Genomic DNA, 24,362 nt, shown 5'->3' with positions numbered 1-24,362 from the left:
GCTATAGTATTGCACATCTTATGCACATCGAAGTTAAATAAGTGGCAGTATATTGGTTTAATTCAGCATATTTAACGATTATTAGCGGTTAATCATATAATTATATTGATTGGAACAAAATGCCTTGCGATAGGATAAATATCCGCTCTAGAAGAAAAGGATAACCAAAAACAATCATCATCTTAATACAATTTATTTAAATCGTTTTAAAAAAAAACTCTGAGAAACACTTTAAAAACATTTTCTATACTTTATAATACACAACAGAGCCTCCGTATATCGGTATGCCACAACTACCGGTGCCTTCGGCTGGTCGACGCCCTTGTGCATAACAAGGTGGCAAGCGTGAGACCGCCAAGAATTGCTGCCAATCCGCACCCGTACGACAGCACACCCCGATAGTACTCGGGACATTCGGTTCGATCACGGCATTTGCTAGGGAAAGGAAGGAAAATCAATTATTATTTCATGATGTATTTTTGCATTTCGATTCGAGAATCTATGGGCATGAACTTACACCGACTCGATGATTACCACGACCACCCCGGTGATGAGCTTGTCCGCGAACGTGACGGCCGAGTAGATGAAGCCGCCTTGCTCGGCATGCTTCCCGATCATGTCGGCCGTAATGCAAAGGCTGCTGATCATGGTGATGGAACTTCCGGCCCCGAACAGTGAAGCGATCACGTACAGGGACACCGTACTGAAGGTGCCCGCCTGTGGCGTCAGAGCGATCCAAAGACACACGCTGATACTGATGACGGACCCGACGAAGTATACCAGACTATTGCCCACGAAACGGTTGCCGTACTTCAGGGCCAGCGAGGCCACGAACGAGGCCAGAAAGGATACGAGCGGGACGGTTGCGAGATGCTCCACGCTGGCATCACTTGCTGGTTGGCCGTCGGCACCGTTCGGCTGGTAAGATCGTTCGTCCAGCCAGAGGGGCATGTAAACGAGCGAGGTCGTCATGAAGAGCCTGGAAAAAACGTACCTACGGCGACAAGGAAAAAAGGAGATCTTAAAGTTCAAACTAATCGACGAATCAAACCCCTTTTCCCTGGACTTACAACAACGCGTTCTGGTAAAGCAGTGGAGATTTGAAGAAGTTTTTCTTTGGTTTGCGCATAACCGTCGTCACCGCATCGAGGTCAGCCAATGGACCGCCATTTCTGTGTTCGGAACCGAGCAAACTCTCCCGCTCGATATCCGTCTCGGCCGGGGCGCTCAAAGACGGTCGGATGATGTTGTGCTGCAGGGCCGTATTTCGACGATTCTCGTAGCCGCTAAATGTGAGTGAAAAATTGAACAGCACCGACATGGAGACACCCACTAGGGTTAGAATGAGGGAAATGTCCTACAAAAAAGGAAACAAATTGATTAAGTTATAAAAACAATGGCACTCGGGTGGCACTTACCCGAAACCGGTACGCATCGGTTGGGCCAATTTGATTTTCGGCCGTGGAACGATTCGCCCTCAGGACGGCCCACGTCACGATGTACACGATCACGTTGGACACGATCGAGACGGAGTAGCGGACGGCGGTCAGATCGGACCGATCCTTTTGCGTGCGCGACAACTCCGGTATCATGGCGAGGTGGGTCACCTGCACGATCGGCCATCCGAACTGGAACGCCAGTATCACAGCCGTGAAGTATACAATCTCCCACCAGTGTGGCGCAACCGAGCACCACGGGCAGAGCGAGAAGATCATCGGAAAGGTGAGGAATACTATAAAGGTACCTAAAGTAACCAAAAAGCAACATTATTTTTCAGCACAAATACCAAAACAAAAATGATGTTTATCAAACAAAAGGAAACTTCTTGGTGAATTCAGCATTTCTTTACGCTATCTTTAATTCATCTCTAATTTACCTTTTTTTGCGCAAATACTTCCCCGCAAATTTAAGCTGGAATGTTTCATGACCGAAGGAGGTGATGAAAGGCTCCAAAAAGATTTCCGGTGCCAGGAATTCACTGCACGCTAAATTCCCTCATCATTTTCCACTAATCTCATTTTCCACTAATATTCCGCCGGGCTTTGCAAAAAAAAAAACCCCGATGTTCCCTCCGGGACCCGTTTTCATAATCACCCTCGATTATTGCTTCGAAAACATTGGTGGGTGTTATACTCGGAATTTTTTAAGTTTTTTGAAAAAAAAAACTGCATTTCCATCGCTGCAAACTTATGCTTCAAAAATTTGAAGTGGTAAGAAGAGAGTTGCAAAATATTTTAAATAAATTATATGATGTGATCGAAACCATCCATTGTGCAACTAGTAGCGATAAGGATAATGGATGTCTTTTATTTTTCACAATTAAATTTAAATTCAACCTAACGCGTAAATCAACCATTGTTCTACATTTTAAAACTCTTTAAAAAGAATAATTGTGATTAAAAACTCGTTTTGACTACCACCCCGGGTCAAAAGCACTATGACGATAATTTTATACAGGCAAATATGCAATAATGGCCTACAAACAAGTATTAAAGGGATGAATCAGCCACAGTGAAAGTACAACACATTTTCTATGCTCAGATGTATAATCATGGAATTATTGCTATTCAAAATTTGCTTTATAATCAAAAAGCAGCTTATTGCAAAAAGATAGAAACGATATGGTGACTTTTTACAATTGATCTAACTCAACGTGTTGTTATTTTTGTAAAGTTAAAACTCCCAAGGAGTGTAATGGTAACGACATTCCTTACCTACAATATGCCACTGGCGTTTGGTGCCGTATCGATCGGTCAGAAGACCCACAATCGGCGTCGCGATGGCATCACCGACCTGCCCAAGCATGACCATGGCACCGGCTTCCGCCGCCGGCATCCCCAGGGCGCCCTGCATGAACAGCAGCGTATAGCTGAACCACACGCCGGCGCACAGATCGTTGTACACGTGGCCGAGTCCGTAACCGATCTTCTCGCACAGTTTCAGCGTGGAGCGTTTGTCGAGCTGCTCGCGCTCTTCATCGACCGTCGTCGTCTGGCCGGGTACTGCACCGTTTCCCGCTGGCGTCACCGTATGGTCGTACGGTTCGCCGATGTTTCCATTCACCGCCGCCACCACAGCCGCCCGTGTCTCCGTCGTCGCTCCATAGCGATGGTGGGCGGTGGTCCTTCCGTTTGCCAGCGGCGTTCTACTTCCCGTGCCGGCCATTTTACAATCCGCGTGCTCACTCACGCTGTATCACGAAGTGACTGGCTATGCGGGCGCTGTTCAGACGCATGTAAACCGTTTGATCACAGAAGGCAAAATTTATCTAAAAAGATCACAAAAAAACGATAATTGAATAATAATACCAACCCAACAAATTGTACCGGTTGAGTTTCTATGTGGAAAAACGTGCGCCCAATTAAATGAAGTAATTTTTATTTCTTTTTCCTTAACAAATACAATCTAGTATTGCAAAACTTGTTCTCGTCTATTCGTGGGAATTACCTTTACTTGTGTAGGCAAGTTTTACGATAACTATAGCGATAAAAGATCATGCCAACGTTCAGTACCAAGTTCCTAGCAATATTGTACTTATTTTAAAATTGTTGTGGGCTACATTTTAGACCAAAGTATGGGTTTTGGTTTATACAAAATCAAACGAAACATTTTTTTACAATTTTAATATCTTCAATATTTTTTAAAGAAGGGGTTGTTACCCCTTGTCTACGTTCGTAATCACTGCCAACAGACAGTCCCGTCAGTAAGGCCATATAAAAACTGGGAAATCTTGGGAACAACTCAAGCGTTCTATTCTCGTAGCCTTTGTTTGAGCTGACGCATGTTTTTCCTTTAGTACGCCAAAATCGCAAGATGCAGTTTCTTTTGTTCGTATTCAAAACCATTGGCCAAAAATTTGGCGCGTGTCGTCCGCTATTCTTGATAAGGCTTACTACAAAAACTTTGTGATGATTAGCGAAAACATGATTTGCATACAAAACAATTAAAAGAGAGCAATCCATTAATCATACAAATGGTGACTTAATTGAAATCCCCACGAGAAAATGATACACTGAAAATTTGATTTTTTTTTTAGTTTTCTGCTTAAGTTGTGAAATGAAAAGCGCTAATTTAAAAGGCAAAACACTTAATCCGTCGTTTATACAACTGACTTCAAAATGAAAATTCCTCGTCATCAACGACGTTCTTTTCGTATTTTACTTACACTCGATGTTGGTTTATTTTTCGGCTAATAATGTTGTGCTTTATGCATACTGAACTTTTAAACGGGACGATTTGTTTCACGTTCGCGCACAACACCGTGCACAACGAGCGATTCTATGAAACCGCTCTGCTACTTTCGTCGTACACAAACAGCTGATAAACACAAATTCAATATGTAAACAACTAATCGGTTCGTGCCGCTGCTAGGTGGATAACGCAATTTTCTTTCCGATGACGATATGAGTAATATGGGGCTTATAAGCTCTAATGGAGCACTTGAGTAAACACACAGTTTTAAGCACACGTGTACCGCCGAGGATGGAAAATCTGTTGCGAACCGATTTACTGTAGTTCCGTAGCCAAAACGGTGAAACAAAAACAAAACCAGCTGTTACTTATCCACGCACACTACTGTTGCTAAACAGTCGAGAAAGCCAAGTTGGTGGGTGGATATTTTGCCACAAATCTGCTGATGCTGGCAATGCCGGGATTTACGTGTCGCGTCGTTTCCTATCCATTACATCAAACTACGATTAGACATCGTTAAAAGCACTGACACTAGTAGAGATTTTCCCACGAAATTCACGCGAACTCTATTGCGCCAAGCTGCGTTTTGTGTGGTTTGAAGAGGAAGTTGTCTCCAATGGGCGACAAAGATCGTAGCATGCACTGAGGAGGGGGGATATCTACCACACCGATTATGGAACAAACTGTCACTGCACGGAATGTTTATCAATACTGATAGGAAGTTAAAGCGTAACTGGCCCCAACAAGCCAAGCTGCGCCACACTCGCCCCAGAGATGTTTATCCGACGGAACGATGGGGGATGATGGGAAGCGATACAACTACATCCAACTGCCACGATTACTCAGCGCGTCGAAGGCAGACAAAAGCACGACAAATCTCTCACGCTCACTACGTTTCGGTACACTCTCTTTGTCAGTAGGATATAGCAGCAGCTTTTGTACGGGCCACTGTGATTCGACTTGAAGTCTCCACCACAGCAAAGTTTTGGAGCTTTCAACTAAAACGTGGTACGCACCCCCTAAGAACAGGCAATAGAACAAGTTTGGGGTTTCGCGAAATTGCCCCACTTGATGAAATCTGTACAACGTGAACCGGTTTTACGGAAGAAGCTCCGAGGTTTATACGTGTATCGAAACAGCAACGTCTTTCCACGACGGCGATCCAACGGTAACTGATCGCGTTCGCTTGCAGCATGTGCAATGCTGCCATTAAGCTGCCACCCCGGAGTCGGCCGGTGTCCGGATCTTAATCACATGGTGGCGCATATATGGCTTCAAACCGATGTTCATCGACCTCGTGCCGGAATGGACGAAGGGAGGCTTCAGAACGCAACTCAACTCATGCATGCCCTAGGACAACGCTTCACTTTGCGGGATGGTCGCGACATCGGGCCGTTTGATGTACCTACCCTCTGCTGTATCTTTTTTTGCGTGACACTAATCATAAGGTCACCCCCCCGGGTGCATTTGTCTCTCGTTTGAAAGGTTTTTTAATTTCCATAATTTTTAATTTGTCTTATCAAATGTACCGTCTGGACCGGCGGTGGCTCAAGTTGAAAGCTAGCACTAGATTAATGTTGAAAAATAGGAAAAGTCACAATGCCATTTCCGGGCATTTGGAAGGATTCTTTTGTCGGTGTCTGATTCCACTAACCGAACCCGCCGATTTTAGTTCGTAATGCTTTTGTCTATTGGGCACGTGTTGATAATGCACCGCAAAAAGTTCCCGCCGATACCAGTTGAATAGGTCACACATGTTAATTATAAATTATAACAAAATAACGTTAATCATTCTTAATCATGGAGCAGCTGCATTATAAATCATTTGAATCGAGAAAATTACTCTGCAACCAAACCGGTAGAATGAACTGTGAAAAAACTGGGGTTTTTCTTCATGGGATTTGAGCCCACGCGGTATGTTTTTCAGCCCCAACGCGGTTTGTCCGTTTGCCGGCGTGAAGAAGTTGTAATCGACACTGTAACGAATTTTGAAACTAATGACATTTATGGGACAAGCGAAAGCCGTAGAAGTGTTTCATGTTGCTGCCTGTACCATGTTCTAAACAGAGGATAAGAGAAAACAGTTTGGTTAATGATAAGGAAAGGAATTAGCTTTCTTACTGCAAAGGTGACACAAATAAATTGTCCTGACACAAATCATATCTTCATGAAACTGCGACCAAAAGAACTGCTGGTGGAAAAATGTGTACAAACGTGAAAAAGTGTATGCTAAAGAAACCATTCACCGGCTTTACTAAGTCATCCTTTGAGGGTACCGGCCGGAGTATTTTGGTTATGCAACGTGCCGTAACGTGCGCCGCTTCGTGGCACAGAACTGCACCAGACACAACAGCAAGGGCTGATGCAGGCGCTTGCCGTAAAACCTGATTGTCGTACGAGGCCAAACGGCCGATCTTTGGAACTTTCATTTTCCTTCTTCCGTAATAGGCCCTTTGGGTAGCAGTGAAACGGTGGAAAGTACAACCACGTGGGTATTACTTTTCTTCCTCGAGGTGTATGAAAAAGCGTCCCGAGAAAATGTGTTAAAACGACGTAATCTTCTGAAAGATTAAGCCTCAGATAGATTCTAACCAACATAGTCTCCAGCACAGCTGTACCGCCCATAAACCTTTCGCTGTACGCGTCACTACTAAATGCACGTTGAACTTTTGACGCTTCAGCCTCGTTTAAGTAGATCAATAGCTGATGATGGTGGTCATAGGGAAACGGATTCTATAGCGGCATCGGAAGGAAGTTGTTCGGTTATCAAGTGTTTTTGTTTACACTAGGGCAGCACGTTCCTTCCCGGCGTTATCATCAGGAGGCGTTAAATGGTTCATAAGAACTGATTGGCGAAGGGTTGAGGAAAGTCCATCATCCTTCGATGCGCAAATACAATTCCCACGGGTGGGTGATGAGGGGAAGTCTTCAAAAGTTCGTTAATAACATTCTACAAAATTGAAAAAAATGAGTTGAAAGGAATCTTCCGGAGTTTATTTTTACAAAGCCTTGTTCCCTGACGACGGTAGCTAGTTGTTTTTAAACCAAGTTAGAACTGAGGTGTAAGCTACAAACATAAAAAAAAAATTTAAATTCAGTATTTTTTCTTTGTGGCACAATTAATTAGCCCTACGTAGCAGACAGGTATCCTACGATTTGTTTGTTATGCTGTCAGTAGGCTGTCAGAAGCTCGAATGTCTGAAATATTTCCACCTTCCCGCTTGACAGCTGTTTATTTATATATACGGCATTTTGTGTTTCACTCTTGCGGCCATCGGGACGCACTTGTGTTGTTTGCGTGTTTTGCCGTCTAAAATGAGTTGCCAACGAGTACAAATAGACACGAAACTGTTACCCAATATCGGCCTTGACCATAGAACAAGTTTTCAATCCCATTCATCATTACTTTTAGAAACGAGTTTTAGCTAGCCCGTGTTAGTGTACTTTATCTATCGTTGGACCCGCCACGAGACAGTGTTCCTGTTCCGCTCCACCGTATTCCTTGCCAGCACCCCCCTCTGTACTGCCACAACGAAGGGAGTGACTTTCATCTTTACAATCATCAAATATTGACCAGCACAAAGCACGCTGGCAATGATTAGCTAAAACGAGACGGGCCGCGTAAAAAGGCACACCAGCACACAACCCGCAAATCACGATGACCGTAACTGATACCATTGCGTCCTCCTCGGAATATTCGTTGCCGGTCCGCCGTTCCGAGCGTGTGTGCATTGGAGCAGCCGCGAAGATTTCGCTGTGATCATTGCCTCCCCGTTTGTCTCGTGGTGGTTAAGTGTTTCGGCGCAAGCTCGCTGCAAAGGAACGCGGAACAGTCGACGTAGCGGCTAGCGGCCACCAAACTGGTTTCGGTTTTCGGGCCCCACAAAAAAAGAAATAGAGAAAAAGGTAAAAGCTGCTTCAAGAAACAAAGCGAGCAGCAGAAGGGAAAGGTGTCCAAGGTGTTGGCATTCGAGTTGCGGTTTTCTTACCCCGGTCTCTCATTCCATCGGCACGAACGTAGTGTGACAGGTGCGTGCCGGAGCCGACCAGCGCGAGTAGATAAACGCTGAACTTGATATTGAAACGCCTGCCGCGATCATTGCGAGGTCCGAAAGTTCGAAGCGCAGCAGTATTACTAGAAGCGGTGCAAAAGTGATTTAACTCCACCTCTGGCCAACCAAGGGCCAGGAAGAAGATACGTTATTTCTCTTACTATACGGAGTACACGGTGTCAGCGGCCACGATGGTTAACATGAAGGCCGCCCTGGCCATAGTGATGGTGTTCGTCGGTTGCTGTAGCAACGTGGTGTTTCTCGAGCTGCTGGTTAAGTAAGTTTTTGCTGAAATCGGATGGAATTATGTAACGGCCCATCGGGGTTTTCGTTGTTTCTAGTGTGGCGTGGTCGTCTTCGCGAGCTCCGGTAAGCAGGTTAAGGTCAAATTGATATCAAAACGATCCCGCGAACATCGTTGCGTGACTCGCGACACACATGCGTGTATGAGTGTGTGTTTTAGCGCATCGGAAATATCAGCTGTTTTATCCCGAACAACCGAGCATGAAATCGCGACGCGCTTATCATAGTCCGCGATCTTGTTTTCCTTCACTATTTTTTTGCCATCGAAATCAGGTGGAATATACTTCTTTACACACGCACACGCACAAATCACATGAAAAACGTGGTACACTACGAGGTATAATATTTACCAACATCTCATCGTTGTCGTCCTATTGCCACATAGGGCTGCATGGTTGTTCGTTATTTATCTGTTTTCAATACGTCATCAACCGCGCCTAGCACTTCATTTGCCCCGCCAACAGGGGAATATTTTGCGTGAAAAAAAAATTTATTTTTGGATTTTAATGACACGTCGTTTGGGTAACAAGAGTGCGATTGACGGTCTCGTTTTCTGCAAAAGGCTGGAGTAATTCGCCGCATCCATTCTTATCAAAGAAGGCTTTTATTCGATGCTGCCAACAAACAGAAGGACTGTTGTCATCAGATTGAAATAATGTTGATAAAGTTAATACTTTGAACGATTTTCCTATAAGAAAATGGTGCATCAATCCCTTTAACTTTAAATTTAATGACGAACGTGAACGTTACGTTCGTTTCCGATTTTTAATTGACCTGCCACCTTGCGGTATGTTACCTTCAACCTGTATGTTTTTTTTTACCAGCTGTCGACTTAATGGTCACATCAGTTCTTTGGACAATTTTTGTTGTGAGCCTTCCAAGCGATTGTGGATTTCCTTTTTGCGATAAGTGGGTAAAGCGTGAAATAGTTTTTGAACCAGACATGCGTATCACTACAACTATTCATACTTGAAAGATATCGTTTCACATCAAGCACACATTTCAGCTTCGGGATGGCAACCTTTTCTTAAAAAAGGTTTAATGCCGTTTTTAAAATTATTTATAGATTTTTAGATAAAAAAGACACATAAAATAGACAGAATAAGACAGGGAACATCTCTGTCTTACAAGGCTAAATGTAATATTAGTCATTTGGTATCAGATAGAAATCATTGTTGGTAATCGCCATCTGACACGTGCTTGTAACATGACTTAATGAGGATGATAATGCAATAAAACGAACGAACCGAGCACATGTGTTTGTTTGAAGAACTGAGCACCATTTACCACTGGATTCTTTGATGTTTTTAGTACACAAACAAAATGTGTGAATTTAAAATTGTTTACCCATCCACTACAAAACGGGTTATTGGCGCATAATGTGTAGTCAAATAACCGGGGTAGGGACGATAAAGACTGAGGTGGTTTTTGATATGGCGGACCTCATTAACATGGAAAACGCCAAAATGGTGTAACTCGACCTACTTTTTTTGAGCAATAAACAACCTTCGCTAATTAACATATGGATTAAATTACCGGCAATTAATTATGTCCCTGCTAAGACCAGTATGAGCCATAACAAATATTCCAGCTCAAGAACTAAACACAGAAAAAAAGATTGTAACAAGAGCAGTTTTTGTAACAAGAAACAGTTATTTAAAATAGAAATTAAAATAGAATTTCCTTTGGTTCGTTGAACATTGCGCGGCATTAAAGTGTAATTGAACTGAAACTGTAAAGCAAGTATATAAGAAGGCACAAAGGAATAGAAAAAGTGATTGCAAAAAGTGAAGAATTGAGTGATTGATGTGATAAGAGTGATAAGATATGAACGAATTCCCTCTGCTGGACAGTGCACATTATTCTTACCATACCCGTTTGTATTTTCTCCCCCTGTAGGATTGATCCCGGCTCTGGCAACCTCATTACCTTCCTACAGTTTCTGCTGATCGCGCTCGAGGGTTTCCTGTTCACGTCGAAATGCGGCACGGTGCGGCCTCGGATCGGGCTGAAGGACTACACCATCCTTGTGGTGATGTTTTTCGTCGCCAGCGTGTGCAACAACTACGCGTTCGACTTCAACATTCCCATGCCGCTGCACATGATCTTCCGCGCCGGCTCGCTGATCGCGAACATGGTCATGGGCATACTGATTCTGAAGAAGCGCTACGATTTCTCCAAGTACCTCTCCGTCGGCATGATCACGCTCGGTATCGTCATCTGCACGATCGTGTCCGGCACGAAGGTCCAGAGCACGCAGGTGCTGAAGAACGCCGCCGACGAGGACCCGGTGGCGGTGTTCTTCTGGTGGACACTCGGTATCGCCCTTCTGACACTGGCGCTCTTCGTGTCCGCCCGGATGGGCCTGTACCAGGAGGTGCTCTACAAGCGGTACGGCAAGTATCCGAAGGAGGCCCTCTTCTACACGCACCTGTTGCCCCTGCCCTTCTTTGCGCTGCTCGCCGGCAATATCTGGGAACACATTCAGCTGGCTAATGCCAGCGAACCGCACCATATCGCCGCACTGGGCGTTTCCGTGCCCATCACCTGGCTGTACCTGTTGGGCAACGTGCTGACGCAGTACGTGTGCATCAGCTCCGTGTACGTGCTGACGACCGAGTGCTCCTCGCTGACGGTGACGCTCGTCGTGACGCTGCGCAAGTTCGTCTCGCTGCTGTTCTCGATCGTGTACTTCAGCAATCCGTTCACCGTGCAGCACTGGATCGGCACGCTGCTGGTGTTCGTCGGTACGATCATCTTCACCGAGGTGGTGGGTAAGGTGCGGACAGCCCTCAGTCCCGCCGTCACCACCGAGAAGCAGAAGAAAGTGAACTGAATCTTTCGCGAGGTGCCGGTTTGCTATAAAACCATTAGATTTGTGTAGCGAGTGTTCCTACCTTCAAAGACTCGACGACGAATTTTAAGCTTCAGCTCCGACTGCGCGGAAAGAAAATACAAAGTGTGTGTGTTTATGACAAAAGTCGAGTTCAAGGTGTTAAAAGTTGTTAGGGCCTAACTCAGACCGGTAGCTAGACTAGTTTAGTTTGTAAACTGGATACTTTCACTTCCTTCAGTATTTTTGGAGAAGGTAGAGGAGAGTCATCGATAAGACGTGTTTGTGCAGGATGCGTACATGTGACACCTTACGAACCCAATCGACACGTGTGCTGCTCTGAAACGATCAAATCAATCCAGAGAGATGCCCGTTAAGTATACAATTGATTACATTTGGAGAAAGATTTCGCGTGCAATTAAGAGAAAGATAAGCGATGGTGAATTTTGTGTAAATTACGATATTTTTTTAAATTAGAGATCGACGCAACGTTTGGCTTGTTCAGCTTTTTTTTTTAAATTGACCTTTTTCTTTACAATAAATAAACATGAAAAATACAATCGTGTTTTTTGTAGCTACGGAATATTGTTGTTAATTTCAGCAACTGTGGTTTCCGAGCCAACCCGTAATCCACCGAATTTGTTTGTACCGTCGGAAGTTCGGAATACATACTTGCTTCCATTACTATTCCATAAATATTCCACTAGATATTTTCAAATAGATCATTTTGGTTTTGAAATCGTTTGAAATTACGACATAATGTTAAATCATTTTAGCTCTTGCATTTTGTAATTAAATTTCTTGAATTTCATATTTTCTATCATGAATAAATTTAATAACTTGTGAATAACGAACATGTATTGAACATGAAACAAACCATGGAATTATTTCAATGAGACTGAATCAAATTGCAAGCAGCACTGAATAGCCAACAGGTATAACAGTTTTCGCCTGTTTTGCTGTCAGTTGGCCGTCAATATCACCCAAATGACATACTTTGTTGTTGTTTTGAACGTGCGGCGTCTATTTCAGTGCATCATTTGTGAAGAAAATACTACATTTTCACGTAAATAAACTATAATGCCCAAACGTAAAGCGGAGTACGTAGTGGAGGAGGATAATTATCTCGACGATTTGGTTCAAGACAAGCAGAACAATCAACCTTCCACCAGTAAGCACACACTCGATTCGGACGAGGAAGACGACAGCGGCGACGATGCACCGTGAGTTATAAAATGCTGCCCCTCTTTGGAGAAGCATCTTATAGGTCGTATAGAAAATGATGTTTTATTTTACCATCCCCCACTCCTATGAAGATACAACGTTCTGGATGACAACGAAATCGATGGCGAGGAGGATGGAATCGCACGCACGGACGGTGAAGTTAAGATAACGCCGTTCAACATGAAGGAGGAGATGGAGGAAGGCCACTTCGATGTCGACGGTCACTATCTGTGGAAGAAGACGGCCGAAGTGAAGGACCACTGGCTGGACAACATCGATTGGGTGAAGCTGAAGAACGATCCGACCTACAAGGAGCGTCCGTCGGGTTCGGGCGAGGGTGAGCGCGGACTGGCGGATTCCGACTCGGACGACGAGGACGGAGAGCCGGGCGCAAAGTTTGACGATATTGGCACCTACCGGCAGATGCTGGAGCTGATGGAACCGAAGGAAACGGTCAAGCGGGCCCTCCAACGGTTGGGTAAGGGTACGGCGAGGTTAACCACGGCCCAGCGGTGGAAGCTGAAAAAGGAAGGCAAATCGCCGGAGGAAGCGAGCGGTAAGATAACGAAGTTGACCGCGCTATCGAACGACATTCTTACCAACAGTGGCAACATGGACGTGTACGAGGAAACGTTCGAAATGATACAGAAGAAAGTGACCGATGGGGAGCGCAGGCAGGGTCGGTCGGCGGGAGGGGGTGCCGCCAACGAAGAGGAACTCGACATGTACGCCGATGACTTCGATAGCCGGGAAAAGAATAAACTGGGCACCGACGGTAAAGTTCAGCAAGCGGACACTTCTAAAACATCCCCCGGCACCGATGGAGGCGGAAAAACGACTGAACAGAAGACGAAAGAGGAGGAGGAAGAGGATGGTGAGAAACCGAAAGCGCCGCTCATGTGGGAATACAAGGAACAGCAGGACGCGGAAGCGGTGCATGGCCCATTCACGACGGAACAGATGCAAAAGTACGCCGACGAGGGCCGATTTAGCAGTGGTGCTTTCGTTCGCAAGGTTGCCGACGATGACGCACGGTTCTATTCTGCTGCTCGAATCGATTTCGATTTGTACCTGTAATGCAACAAATATAAACATTAATAAACCATTCATCTAAAACATGCCGTTCTTTACTGTGTACCAAAATTATGTCCATCGTCAAACTGCCATAATACGGAGAAGGAAAGGTTTCAAACAAATACCGTATTTTCGCGTTTATTAATACATTACCCAGTTTTAAATTATTAAAAAACATTGCAATTTTATCCGAAAACAGTAAAAAAAGCTTTAAATTATCCAAAAATATTGCATTTTATCCGAAAACAGTGAGTTAGGTAAGTAAAACTGCTTTAGATCCATCGCTTTTGGTAAAAAAAAAAGAAAATTTTCATCCCCAAAAATCGGCCCAAAATTACCAGTTTAGGTCGAAAAATGAATAAAAATTTTGCTTCTGCTACCTCCTGAAAATCCTGCGCTCCTGTTACAAAAGTTGAAATTTTCAGCCCCAAAAATCGACCCAAAATGGGCGAAAAATCGATAAAAATGTTGCTCCTGCTACCTCCTGAAAATCCTGCGCTCCTGTTACAAAAGTTGAAATTTTCAGCCCCAAAAATCGACCCAAAATGGGCGAAAAATCGATAAAAATGTTGCTCCTGCTACCTCCTGAAAATCCTGCGCTCCTGTTACAAAAGTTGAAATTTTCAGCTCGAAAATGTTCGGGCCCGCTCGCAGTGTCGGGCCCAAAAAGTGGCAAAATTTGGCCGAAAAGTAACAGGAGCGAAGGATTCGCAGTTTCGTAGGAGGTAGCATCACCGGTCGAACCGGTACAACTGGTAACCGGTACAAGCGGTAATTTAGCCGAGACACTTGCTCACAAGTCTTGCATACAAGATTTTGAGAAGAGCGCAGGATTTTCAAGAGGTAGCAGGAGCAACATTTTTATCGATTTTTCGACCTAAACTGGTAATTTTCCGCCGATTTTTGGGGATGAAAATTTCCCTTTTTTTACCAAAAGCAATGGATTTAAAGCAGTTTAACTTACCTAACTCACTGTTTTCGGATAAAATGCAGTATTTCCGGATAATTTAAAGCTTTTTTACTGTTTTCGGATAAAATTGCAATGTTTTCGAATAACTAAAAACTGTTTAACTTACCTACATAAATTTTGTTGCATAAAATGATATATTTTCGGATTATTAAAAGTTGTTCTGCTTAACAAAATAACTCTTTTCGGATAATTAAACGTTGGTTAAAAATTGGCACAGAAAAATGATGTAAAACAAATTCCCTCACATAACACCGTCCCTGTGTTGTTTCCGATGGAAAAATCGTAGATAAACACGAAGCCTAGTACACCGTGCGAAAATACAGTATTTTTGCCCAATTGGTCTAACGTTCACTCCACACTTGTATGCGCTTGTTTGGATTCGTAAACAAATAACTTTATTTAAAAAAAATCGTTTATCAAAAACTTCACAATAATGTTTCGGTGATGTGTTCTTATAGTAAAAAGGATATGGGGCGCGTTTCGATCGTTGTCTCGGCAGAGCTACGGCACGAGCACAACCCAAGGGCGGCAAGCCCTGACTTCACTCGACAGTCTTTTTCATAGCTCTATTTTCCTAAAACACCCTTTTCAAAAGAATTCGATTCCGATACTATCCCTAGGTGGCTCCTGATGGTGCTCTGATGGGTTAAAATTGAAAACGGTGGCCGCGGGTGTAGATGTTTCGAACTGCAATTGCAAACGAGCGCAGCCCTTCCCGGGGTTTCTCCTACCCTAATCTATCCTATTATGTCGACCTTCTCAGTCACCCTCTTTACCCTTGAGGAGGAGGTATTTACGCAATCGAATAGGCAAGAGGAAAATTTACTGGTCGTTGAGCATATGTTCAGGGCGTTTAGAGATACGTTAAGAGTGGCTACCAAAATGCCATAAGACTTGCGAGCCATTTAACACTACCGTTATAATACTAAAAAAAAGTCGTAGTCATGATCGTCTGAATCTCAATTATACCCGGGTGATCCGATGATCGGTCTTACGTCGCTATCATTTTCCTGTTCTCTTCACACACACACACGCGCACACCGCAATTTTCCGTCACAACACATTTTTCCAACCTTTCCTCAATTTTCTACGTTTTCCCTGCCAATCTAGCTATCCTAGCATGCCATTTATTACTTTTTTTTATTAAATCATACGTTCAGTGCTTCCTTTGATGTACTCTACTCCTACAGCAGCTTTGTCAAACCATTACAATTACTCGCAAAGAAAAAGTTGATAAGCTGTAGAGATACTCTAGAGAGCGAGACGGAGTGAACAAACGATGAAAAATGATAGAAATTAAGAAGAAACACTTACACGAAAAAGTTGATATGATACTTGTAATACATACTAAGAAATAGAACGCATATAAATGGTAGTAGAAAATAAAGCCACATTAAAACGTACATAGATTCGAACGGAACTGGAATGACTGGAATCATTTTCCGGCGCGCGCACGCTTATAACTAACTACTGAGAGGTACTGGGGTATGCTTGTCACTGTAACGGTAGGATTTCCACACGTCCCGCACGGAATGAGCCTGCCATCGGATTTGCTTTTGTGTGTTTGCCTTAAATCAAGAGAAAAACGCCCACTGGTGGCCAAGGATAACAATTAAGGTGCCATTGCTTGGTGTCTACGACCTTTTGCACAAACGCTGCAGCGAACGGCGGCTCTGGCGACTACAGGCAACATTCCGCTGGCCGCGTTCCTCCTCCTTGCTCGGCGAGTTCGGTGCCAGATCGAGACATACCGTGTCCGGGTGGAACTGGCACCGACATTTGATGCAGAAATGAAACTCGCAGCTGCTACAGATGGCATAGTCGCACTTGGATTGCAGTAGGTCGACCGAGTTCGCTCCACTAACCGGGACGCTGCTCGGAACCGTCACATAATCGACGCTTTTTGTACCATTGCGCAGCTTCCTAGGGTTGTTGTCTCGCCCTGTGCCAACGAGAGGCGTCGTTTCGGCCGTCGGTTTCGTTACCGACGCAGATCTAATCAGTTGTCCACGACTGCTGTTGCTGCTGCTGCCGCCGTTGATGCTGTCCTTGAACAGATTCTTCCTCACACGGTCTGGCGAATCATTTGTCGGCTTGTGGCCACTGGCGTTCGCTGAATAATCATTGTTGTTCCGGCTGGCTTCACCGAAACCAGCCAAAGGAAGAGTATTTTGTTTCGACCCGGTAAATTCGTTGTTGATGTCCGGGTCCGGCAGTGTGTACGATTTCTCTAGGCGAGCAGCGACGGCGGCACCACGGGCGCGAGTTTTGTTTTGCCCGTTTTTGGAACTGGTCGCAAAAATCACTCGGCTCGGTTTGCCGCAGCGTGGGCACGACCGTATCTGCTCCGATGGTTTCAAAAGCGATGCAACCTAAAATAAGGAAAATTCATTTTAATAATGGTTCAACGTTCGAAACACAATGTTTTTGTTAAAACATATAAAGCATCCCATAACGGGTTTTGCAAAGAAAAACAAATCATTTGAATTTATGCTGGCAGTTAGCTGTCAAACCAAACTGCGACTGTAGTGGTGCGAGCGATCGCACGCGTTGAATGTTTTTCGATTCCAAACAGATCTTCGTTTCGAGATAAATCATAATGCAGCATCATTTTAAATATTTTGATTGCAAACAGAAGGAATATTGGTATAATTTCGATGGGCTACACAATGTTGTTTGAAATTATCGATAGGCAAATACATAATTTCAATTTTCCCAGATAAACCTGTCTTGGAGAACTGAACCCAGCTTTCGTAAACGAAAGTGCGCAGTCACAACTACCGGCATTTTGAACTGCATTTTCGTTCGCAGTAGGCAAGAGCGTCGCCGTGTGGCGTTTTTTAAACAACCAAAGCATATTTTAGCTGTCGTATCGTTATTTGTTGTCTGTTTTCAAACCCCCAATTGATGTGTGACTCGGTGGAAGTAAAAGTGTAGTAATTAGCAACATCTTTACAGTGATACCTTCTTGCCAATGTCACGGACCGAACTGTACCTGGCGTTGTGTTTGATCGATGCAATCGAAGATGCAAGTCTGGACGCCATGCGCCTGTTGCTTACAAAACACAAGGCGAACCCTAATACGATGCTGGTGGAGAAGGACGTCGCACCGATGCACCTCGTCGTTGGAGCCGAGGAGCTTGTTTTTGCGGAAAAAGCCACGGATCTAATGCTGCAACATGGTGGTGATCCCAATTTGCCGACGGTGGATCAGCTGCTGACGCCATTGCATGCAGCGGCCAGTATAGGGCGAGTCGGGGTCGTTCGGTTGCTGCTGAAGGCCGGTGGCAATGTCGAACAGTTGGACGAGGACGATAGGACACCGATTCAGCATGCGATCGAGGAGGGCCATTTCGCCGTGGTTCGGTTGATACAGGATCATGTGTTTGAGAGAAAGATTGAAAAAAAGCGAAAACAATTGTTGCTCGAACAGCAGCAGCAGCAGAACAACCACAACTCGGGACATACGGTTCTATCACCAAGTGTGCTACACATGAAATCTTTCGGTGGATTTCTTCCCAATACGCAATCGACCCGGTTGCAAGCAAGCACCGTTTCCGCTCTACAGATGCTCGAGGAACGTTCGTTAACTCCGAACAAAATACACTACAATTTCGATGTGACCAGTCCGTATTACGTGAACATAACGCACAGGCGAAAAGATCGACACAAACCGCTTAAAAACAGTCCCGTTTCCCAAGAACTTTTCCCGGTTGAACCTGATGCCCCGGATCAAGAGAACGTTTGCCCATCGTTGGTGGAAACGGTCCAGCAGGAGGAAGCGTTGGAAAAGGAGGAAGAAACGGTGATCGAGAAACGGACAAATCTGTTCGAACTTACCGAGCGTAATTTGGAAAATTTCACTCGAAACGACGAAACGATTGGACGGCGCACTTCGTTCATCGAGAGTTGGCGAGAAAAGATAGCGGACATACGGGACCGGGGTAGTGTCAGCCGGCGGCTCGATGACATCGACCGGATTCTGAACAGTTTTTCAGAGTCCAAGCACGCCTCGTTCGCGGACGAGATGGAGGAAACATTCGTGACGGCCGCGGAAGAGCTGGAGAAGGAAACTGTGATAATACAGCTGAGTGAAGAGTACCTTCACACGGACGACGAGGCGGGCGTTGTGTTTAGAGAGAAGAAAATGACGACGGCTCCGGTATTTGCCGTGCCTGCGGTTCCCATTCCGAAGCTGCAGGTTATTTCCGAGACCGGACAGCTGATCTTCGACCAGTCGCTGGAGGCTAGGAACGGCCGGACCGGACCTCCTCCGTCTGTTGTCATAAATCAATCACTTACGAGCCAATCGACGGCAGTGACCTTGCCACCCATGGACTACGATACCGACGTGCTGCGAGCGGAGCTGACCAACTACGGCGAACCGCCCGGTCCGATTACGAAGCACACGAAAAAGCTTTACCTGAGGAAGCTTATCAAATTTCGTCGCCATCCGGAGCGGTTAGCAGCGGCCAGCGCCAAAGGATCCAACACCGCCATACCCAGTGAGTATAGGAGATTAAACCATGACGACACGAGGTTGACTTAAAATACCATTTTAGATTATTCCGTTGAACTCATGGCTACGGTACGCAAGGAAGAGGCTTTCCAGAACATCGTCGACCAGCAGAGCCTAGAGCACGAGATGACCACCGAGTTCCTGTCGAACAACTCCAAAGCGGTACGCAACTTCCGCGAGGGCCACTTGAAAAAGAGCTTCATCTATCTTCTGCTCGATCCGCGCGTTAGCGATAATTTGCCGGCGCAGCAGAAACATCTGACCCCGCACGATCTTTGGAAGCGCTTTCTGAGCTCGATCTTTTACGTCGGGAAGGGCAAAAGTAGCCGCCCGTACTGTCACCTGTACGATGCAATGAAACTTTACCACCAGCGGGATATCGCCACGACCGGGGAACGTAACAATGTCGAGGGAGAAAATATTTCGGCGGGCGGCAATTTGATGGTGGAGGAGGAGAAGATTATCTTCGAAAGCAGCGAAGAACGGAACCCGCGTGGCGAGCAGCAGCAGCAGCAACAGCACATCCGTCGATACTGCTCGTCGAGGATCGTCAACCGGACGCAGTTGGCAGCGGACAGCCAGAAGCTGAACCGTATCATCGACGTGTGGTGCGCCGGAAAGGGGGTCGTGTGTCTGCACGTGTTCCACAACATCATGCCGGCGGAGGCGTACACGCGCGAGGCGGCCATCATCGATGCGCTCGGTTTGCAGTGTTTGACCAACCTTAAGCGGGGAGACTACTACGGTCAGTGTGTGGCCTGGCCGATGAAGAAGCGTAAACTGTTGGGCATTCTGCTGCTCTACAAAGCGATGCTGATGTTTTTGGCCGAAGGCGAAACTCAGCTACTGCCAAGTGACTTAATTTAGAGACCGGTTCGATGTTGTTCCACCGTTTAGTTTAACGTTTTGTGATAGTTCCTTACATCTTGCGTACTTGCCAAACCTGCCCTTCTCTTTTCGTTTGTCTATTTTACCAAATAAACCAACTAGAAGCTGTAGTCTTTTAAAAGCTCCGAAGTTTTGTTTTTTGGTGGGAAAGAAAATTTCAATTGGGGAAGAAAATCGAAATGCGCGCCAAAAATGAATCAGTTTGTATCGTTTACTTCCCGTCGGCTTCTTCTACATCGGTCGTCGATCAACAATTTCGAAGCCCAAAATAGACCCAACCAAGCGGAACCGTCTCCGGCAAGTACGTACACTTTCACGCCTTCCATCACGCGGAGGAGGATCTTCTTGCTTGCGGTGTGTCGTGTCGCGCGCAATTAGACTCCTTCCTCCATGGGATTCGGTTAGGGGAACCAATCGGAGAGGCACAACACCAATGGACAACAAGAAACACTGCGAGTAACAGAAGAACAACGCGCGGACCGCATTGGTCGCAAGTGAGAGTTCATCGAATCCATATTCCCTCAACCATGCACCGTGACTTTCCACCGGGCCTTGGCAAAGGAGGAGTAGTTATGCGAAAAACAATCCGATCATCCGAGGTTCTACTGGAGGTGTAGGGAATACGTGCGCACTTCAACAACATTTACCCGGGGTTTAATGAGGAAGGACAGGGGGACTGACTTGGAAGTTAGAGCCAAAACCTCCCTTTTTCGTTTATGACACGAGCGATCATAAATCCAGCACAAAACTCTCGGCGTTCGCAACAAGTTCCGAACCATCCCGGGTAGATTTCGGCGCTAAAACCATAGGATGAAAAAGGCCGTTCGCAGGTAGAAGGTAGCACGGATTCAAATGAATGGTTCCCGCGAAGGCGGGAAATCACGCCGCACTTTCGAGCGGGGTTTTGGGATATGAGTGATCCCAATAAATGAACGAACAAGCTTACATGTGGTAATGATTATGAATGCAGTAAATCTAGTTTTATGGACGGGAAAAAGCGCGTTGCTATTGGAGCAAGGTTAAAGGGAATTTGGGAACGCCAAAACCCGGAGGAGAATTCGGTAAAATACTTAGAAGAAGCAAAAGTTAATCGCAAATAATTGTGCAGAGCAACTCAATAATTAACTAACTTGCTAAACGGGTTGTTAAATATCTTAGTAACTTTCCTATTGCCTAAAAGTGTCATATAGGATGCAAATTTACTAGTGATAACTTTTAAACTACACATTTGAAAGCACCAGTTTCAAGGATGCTTTTACAAATAACGTAAAACAACTTGGAATGTCAATCTACCAAGTGTGGGTTAACGCCAGACAATATACATGTCAAATTGAAATTTAAATTTATATACAATTACCCTGAATCAAAACAGTAGTACAAATTCCGGTAAAAGAGTAAATGAGTAAGTTCATTGATTTTTAAGTAATTTTGCAGCAATGGGTCAGGTACAGTATCGCTTCAGCAAAACTGACCACGATGAAGCCCTTTGCTCCATGAAAACCGGTCTGGTGACATACCATAGGTTCGGCTCATGAAACATGCAGGTAACGTCGGCCACAAGGCCTAACGTGGGTGCAAAGCCCAGCTTAAGATTATAGATAAGTGAATAATTTGTCAATAATCAGTAAAGATTAGTACTGCATTCTTTATAAAACGCAGCATAGAAGCAAAGTAGATGATTCTTATGTGCTATCGTACTAACCTTCTGATTGGCGACAAACTTGATCTTCGATGGGCTGACCGGTGGTGAGTGAATCGCAGTTGCGCTTGCCCGTCGGCGCCGTTCTGGCATCGTAACATTTCCATAGCCTTCGGACCCGAACGAGGTGTAAAGAGTGCTACAGTTGCCAATGCTAATGCTGGTGTCCCGCGAGTTGCAGATCTTGAACGGTTGGCGCTTCACGACGGAGGACTCGTCCTGGGGCTGGGCAGCCCCTGGGAGACGCTCGACTAAGGGAGTGAGGTTAACGAGATCGGCGGCTTTGGTTCCATCGCACGATCCCGACCTGTGGCTTGCTATCAACAGTCCCGGTGAGGGCACGCCTAGTTTGACCTGTGGCAAAATCGGTAGACTACACCTGGCCCGATAGTTTTCCTTGTCCTCCGTCTGGAGCGCTTGAAATTTCAGCAGCCGCTGCCAATGCTTCGGTGGTTCGAGGTCCCGAATGATCTTCTTCCAGTTGTTCGAAACCTTGACCACCTGAACCAAATCCTCGTCGGTCAGATAGTCGAGCAGGATGTGCAGGGAGTCCTGATTTTTCTCGTACAGTCGCTTCAGCACGTTCAGGTGCTCCCGGCCGCAGTACATGCCCGGGTAGTAGTTCGGTTGTAAGCTGGTGTTCGGTTTGCTCTGCGCTTCCGGTGAAGCGGCAACGCGGGTGCCCTTCGACAGCGGGGATTTGAGACTTCCACTGCTGCTGTTCGTACCGAGGCGCTTCGGTATGCGACCGGAAGAAGACTTGCAGCTCGACGGAGGTGTTCTGGGGAATTTAGCACCGATGCCACCATCCTGCGCCCGGGTTGGCGATTCTTCCTCTATAATCGAATTCAGCGTCGGCCCGTAGGAGAAGTTGGAGGCACGGCGTGCCACGCAGTCATCGGAAGGGAACGATAGGGACGATTCATCACACGACGACTGTTCCGGATCGTTCAGGTTCACCTTCGCGGGTGTAATGCTAAAGTCTTCGCACGTGGGAACAGTGATAACGGCATGCTCGAGCTGCTCGTCAGCGGGCGGTAGCTGCTGTGTGGTGGGATCCTCCAGTATTGGGCCATTTATTAATCCGGCCAGATTCATCGGAGCTTGCGGGTCGAGTTCAACCAGCACCCGCTGTACCTTCGAGGGTGTAACGTACCCGTCTATCGGGTGGACATCGATTCTTTTCGTCGGGGTTAGTTCGAGCGGTAAATCCTTGCGCATCATCGGGACATCACCCCTGCGCCCTACCAGCCGATTTCCCACGGGCGACCCACGAGCATCCTCTTGTCTTAAGCGGAATGAGGATTTATGACGGTTGTATTGAATCTTACTCGGACTGAAGCTTTGAAACTTTCGAAGGGGCAGCTTGCGTGCGGGTGCAATGTCCCTATTGCCTGGGGCCTCCGAATCAATATTCTCCACCGACAGGGTCCGAGGCTTGGAGCTCGCAGTCTTGGGAGTGCTGGAGCGCATCACATGGCTGATGTGTTCGTTTGGCTTATGGCGCTTCACCTTCGGTATCGGCGAGATGTCCAAGCGCTTGCAGTCGAGAGAATCGTTCAGCTCATTCTCGTTGCGGTTCTCGTCGCTGGCTTCTTCCGGCAACGCGTCGCCATCGGAGTAGAGCTTCCCGCGGTTGCTGGACAGCTTGCGCTTTATCGAGTGGCCACTTTTGGGTTTATGCGGCGTCAGTTGAAGTTGTTGGTTCGAGCGGTTGCCGGTCCGCAGCGGCGTGTCGTTGGACTCGAACGAAACCGACCGGGACAGTGGCAACCGTTCCGGGGTGCATGGAGCCAGGAAAGAACTCTCCGAACTACCGCCCGCCCCTCCGCCCGTGCAATCGCTAAAATCGAATGGCCCACGCCGAAGGCGTCGGTTGGGACGCATCGGAACGCTTTCCGGCGTCGTGAGATGAAAGTTGGAGATCTGATCGATACTGGCGGCCGTCTTCGGCGTGAGAATGTTCGAACCGATCGGTCCCAGCGCGGAGGAGCCACCGCTGTCGTTCATGCTGCAGTCCCCCTCGTTGGCCTCATCGATGGTGGCCAGCGTACCGGAGGCACCATGGCGGGTGGACAGATTGAACGTGTTGTTTGGGGTCGTCGAATGGTACGAGGTGTAACCACTGTCCTGCCCGAACGAGTTTCCTCCTTCGCCACCGCTCGCATTGAAAGGCCACTTCGCCCCAGCCGGGGGAAAAGAGGGCCGTAACGGTTGCTGCTGCGCTTCCTCCATTGGGTGCTGCGATAGATCCTTGCGCCTTTTTGCCTCCTTTCGTCCGTCAACCGTCGTTTCTACGCCAGCTGCGATCTCAGTGTAGCTCTCTTTTTCATTCACTCTCTGCACTTCGCTCGAACTAACTTTCTCCCTCACTCGCTCGAACTGACGGACAAACACATACACAAACTTATACACAATACGCTGCTGAACATAAAACGACGACGACGACGAAGACAAAATTGAGGCAAAATGTCTTTCACAAATAAATGTTTTTCAACCGGTCATTTTTGCTACAAGATACACTAATTTCCTGAATCCTCTGTCACTTGACTAATTTACTGCAAGTGCGCGTAGCTGAGCATCTTGCGCATTGACACTTTCGCTCCGTA

General features: G+C 46.2%; 5 protein-coding genes across 5 annotated transcripts; 3 read left to right on the top strand and 2 right to left on the bottom strand.

The window, feature by feature from the left end:
- Positions 1-174: 174 nt before the first annotated feature.
- On the bottom strand, positions 175-3,194 carry LOC131287544 (major facilitator superfamily domain-containing protein 12-like). Its single transcript, XM_058316602.1, has 5 exons — positions 2,715-3,194; positions 1,419-1,744; positions 1,071-1,357; positions 518-994; positions 175-435 (listed from the first exon to the last, which is right to left on the bottom strand). The coding sequence occupies exons 1-5, from the start codon at positions 3,163-3,165 to the stop codon at positions 294-296; spliced, it is 1,683 nt and encodes a 560-aa protein (XP_058172585.1). The 5' UTR covers positions 3,166-3,194; the 3' UTR covers positions 175-293.
- Positions 3,195-8,406: 5,212 nt separating this feature from the next.
- On the top strand, positions 8,407-11,843 carry LOC131286404 (UDP-xylose and UDP-N-acetylglucosamine transporter). Its single transcript, XM_058315351.1, has 2 exons — positions 8,407-8,520; positions 10,446-11,843. The coding sequence occupies exons 1-2, from the start codon at positions 8,435-8,437 to the stop codon at positions 11,380-11,382; spliced, it is 1,023 nt and encodes a 340-aa protein (XP_058171334.1). The 5' UTR covers positions 8,407-8,434; the 3' UTR covers positions 11,383-11,843.
- Positions 11,844-12,405: 562 nt separating this feature from the next.
- On the top strand, positions 12,406-13,712 carry LOC131287688 (CD2 antigen cytoplasmic tail-binding protein 2 homolog). The gene is made up of 2 exons (XM_058316764.1): positions 12,406-12,602; positions 12,696-13,712. Exons 1-2 carry the CDS (start codon positions 12,460-12,462, stop codon positions 13,678-13,680), a joined length of 1,128 nt encoding a protein of 375 aa, XP_058172747.1. The 5' UTR covers positions 12,406-12,459; the 3' UTR covers positions 13,681-13,712.
- Positions 13,713-16,249: 2,537 nt separating this feature from the next.
- On the bottom strand, positions 16,250-24,271 carry LOC131285326 (uncharacterized). Its single transcript, XM_058314180.1, has 2 exons — positions 21,757-24,271; positions 16,250-17,019 (listed from the first exon to the last, which is right to left on the bottom strand). Exons 1-2 carry the CDS (start codon positions 23,986-23,988, stop codon positions 16,282-16,284), a joined length of 2,970 nt encoding a protein of 989 aa, XP_058170163.1. The 5' UTR covers positions 23,989-24,271; the 3' UTR covers positions 16,250-16,281.
- LOC131289638 (uncharacterized) lies at positions 17,472-20,155 on the top strand. Its single transcript, XM_058318935.1, has 2 exons — positions 17,472-19,152; positions 19,210-20,155. The coding sequence occupies exons 1-2, from the start codon at positions 17,622-17,624 to the stop codon at positions 20,031-20,033; spliced, it is 2,355 nt and encodes a 784-aa protein (XP_058174918.1). The 5' UTR covers positions 17,472-17,621; the 3' UTR covers positions 20,034-20,155.
- Positions 24,272-24,362: the final 91 nt, after the last annotated feature.

The sequence above is a fragment of the Anopheles ziemanni genome, chromosome 3 (genome assembly GCF_943734765.1).
Source record: "Anopheles ziemanni chromosome 3, idAnoZiCoDA_A2_x.2, whole genome shotgun sequence".
Classification (NCBI taxonomy): domain Eukaryota; kingdom Metazoa; phylum Arthropoda; class Insecta; order Diptera; family Culicidae; genus Anopheles; species Anopheles ziemanni.
The sequence above is the reverse complement of the archived record's forward strand: the minus strand, read 5'-3'. Positions and strand labels throughout refer to the sequence as shown.

What these genes read in the sequence shown, in the direction of transcription:
- LOC131285326 (XM_058314180.1), bottom strand. Translation starts at nt 23,988, where the DNA reads ATGGAGGAAGCGCAGCAGCAACCGTTACGGCCCTCTTTTCCCCCGGCT. An exon ending in AGTTTGTCGCCAATCAGAAG is followed by an intron (nt 17,020 to 21,756) that starts GTTAGTACGATA and finishes TCCTTATTTTAG; the next exon opens with GTTGCATCGCTTTTGAAACC.
- LOC131287688 (XM_058316764.1), top strand. Translation starts at nt 12,460, where the DNA reads ATGCCCAAACGTAAAGCGGAGTACGTAGTGGAGGAGGATAATTATCTC. An exon ending in GACAGCGGCGACGATGCACC is followed by an intron (nt 12,603 to 12,695) that starts GTGAGTTATAAA and finishes ACTCCTATGAAG; the next exon opens with ATACAACGTTCTGGATGACA.
- LOC131289638 (XM_058318935.1), top strand. Translation starts at nt 17,622, where the DNA reads ATGTCACGGACCGAACTGTACCTGGCGTTGTGTTTGATCGATGCAATC. An exon ending in ATCCAACACCGCCATACCCA is followed by an intron (nt 19,153 to 19,209) that starts GTGAGTATAGGA and finishes ATACCATTTTAG; the next exon opens with ATTATTCCGTTGAACTCATG.
- LOC131287544 (XM_058316602.1), bottom strand. Translation starts at nt 3,165, where the DNA reads ATGGCCGGCACGGGAAGTAGAACGCCGCTGGCAAACGGAAGGACCACC. An exon ending in CCGATGCGTACCGGTTTCGG is followed by an intron (nt 1,358 to 1,418) that starts GTAAGTGCCACC and finishes CCTTTTTTGTAG; the next exon opens with GACATTTCCCTCATTCTAAC. An exon ending in CTTTACCAGAACGCGTTGTT is followed by an intron (nt 995 to 1,070) that starts GTAAGTCCAGGG and finishes TTGTCGCCGTAG; the next exon opens with GTACGTTTTTTCCAGGCTCT.
- LOC131286404 (XM_058315351.1), top strand. Translation starts at nt 8,435, where the DNA reads ATGGTTAACATGAAGGCCGCCCTGGCCATAGTGATGGTGTTCGTCGGT. An exon ending in TTTCTCGAGCTGCTGGTTAA is followed by an intron (nt 8,521 to 10,445) that starts GTAAGTTTTTGC and finishes CTCCCCCTGTAG; the next exon opens with GATTGATCCCGGCTCTGGCA.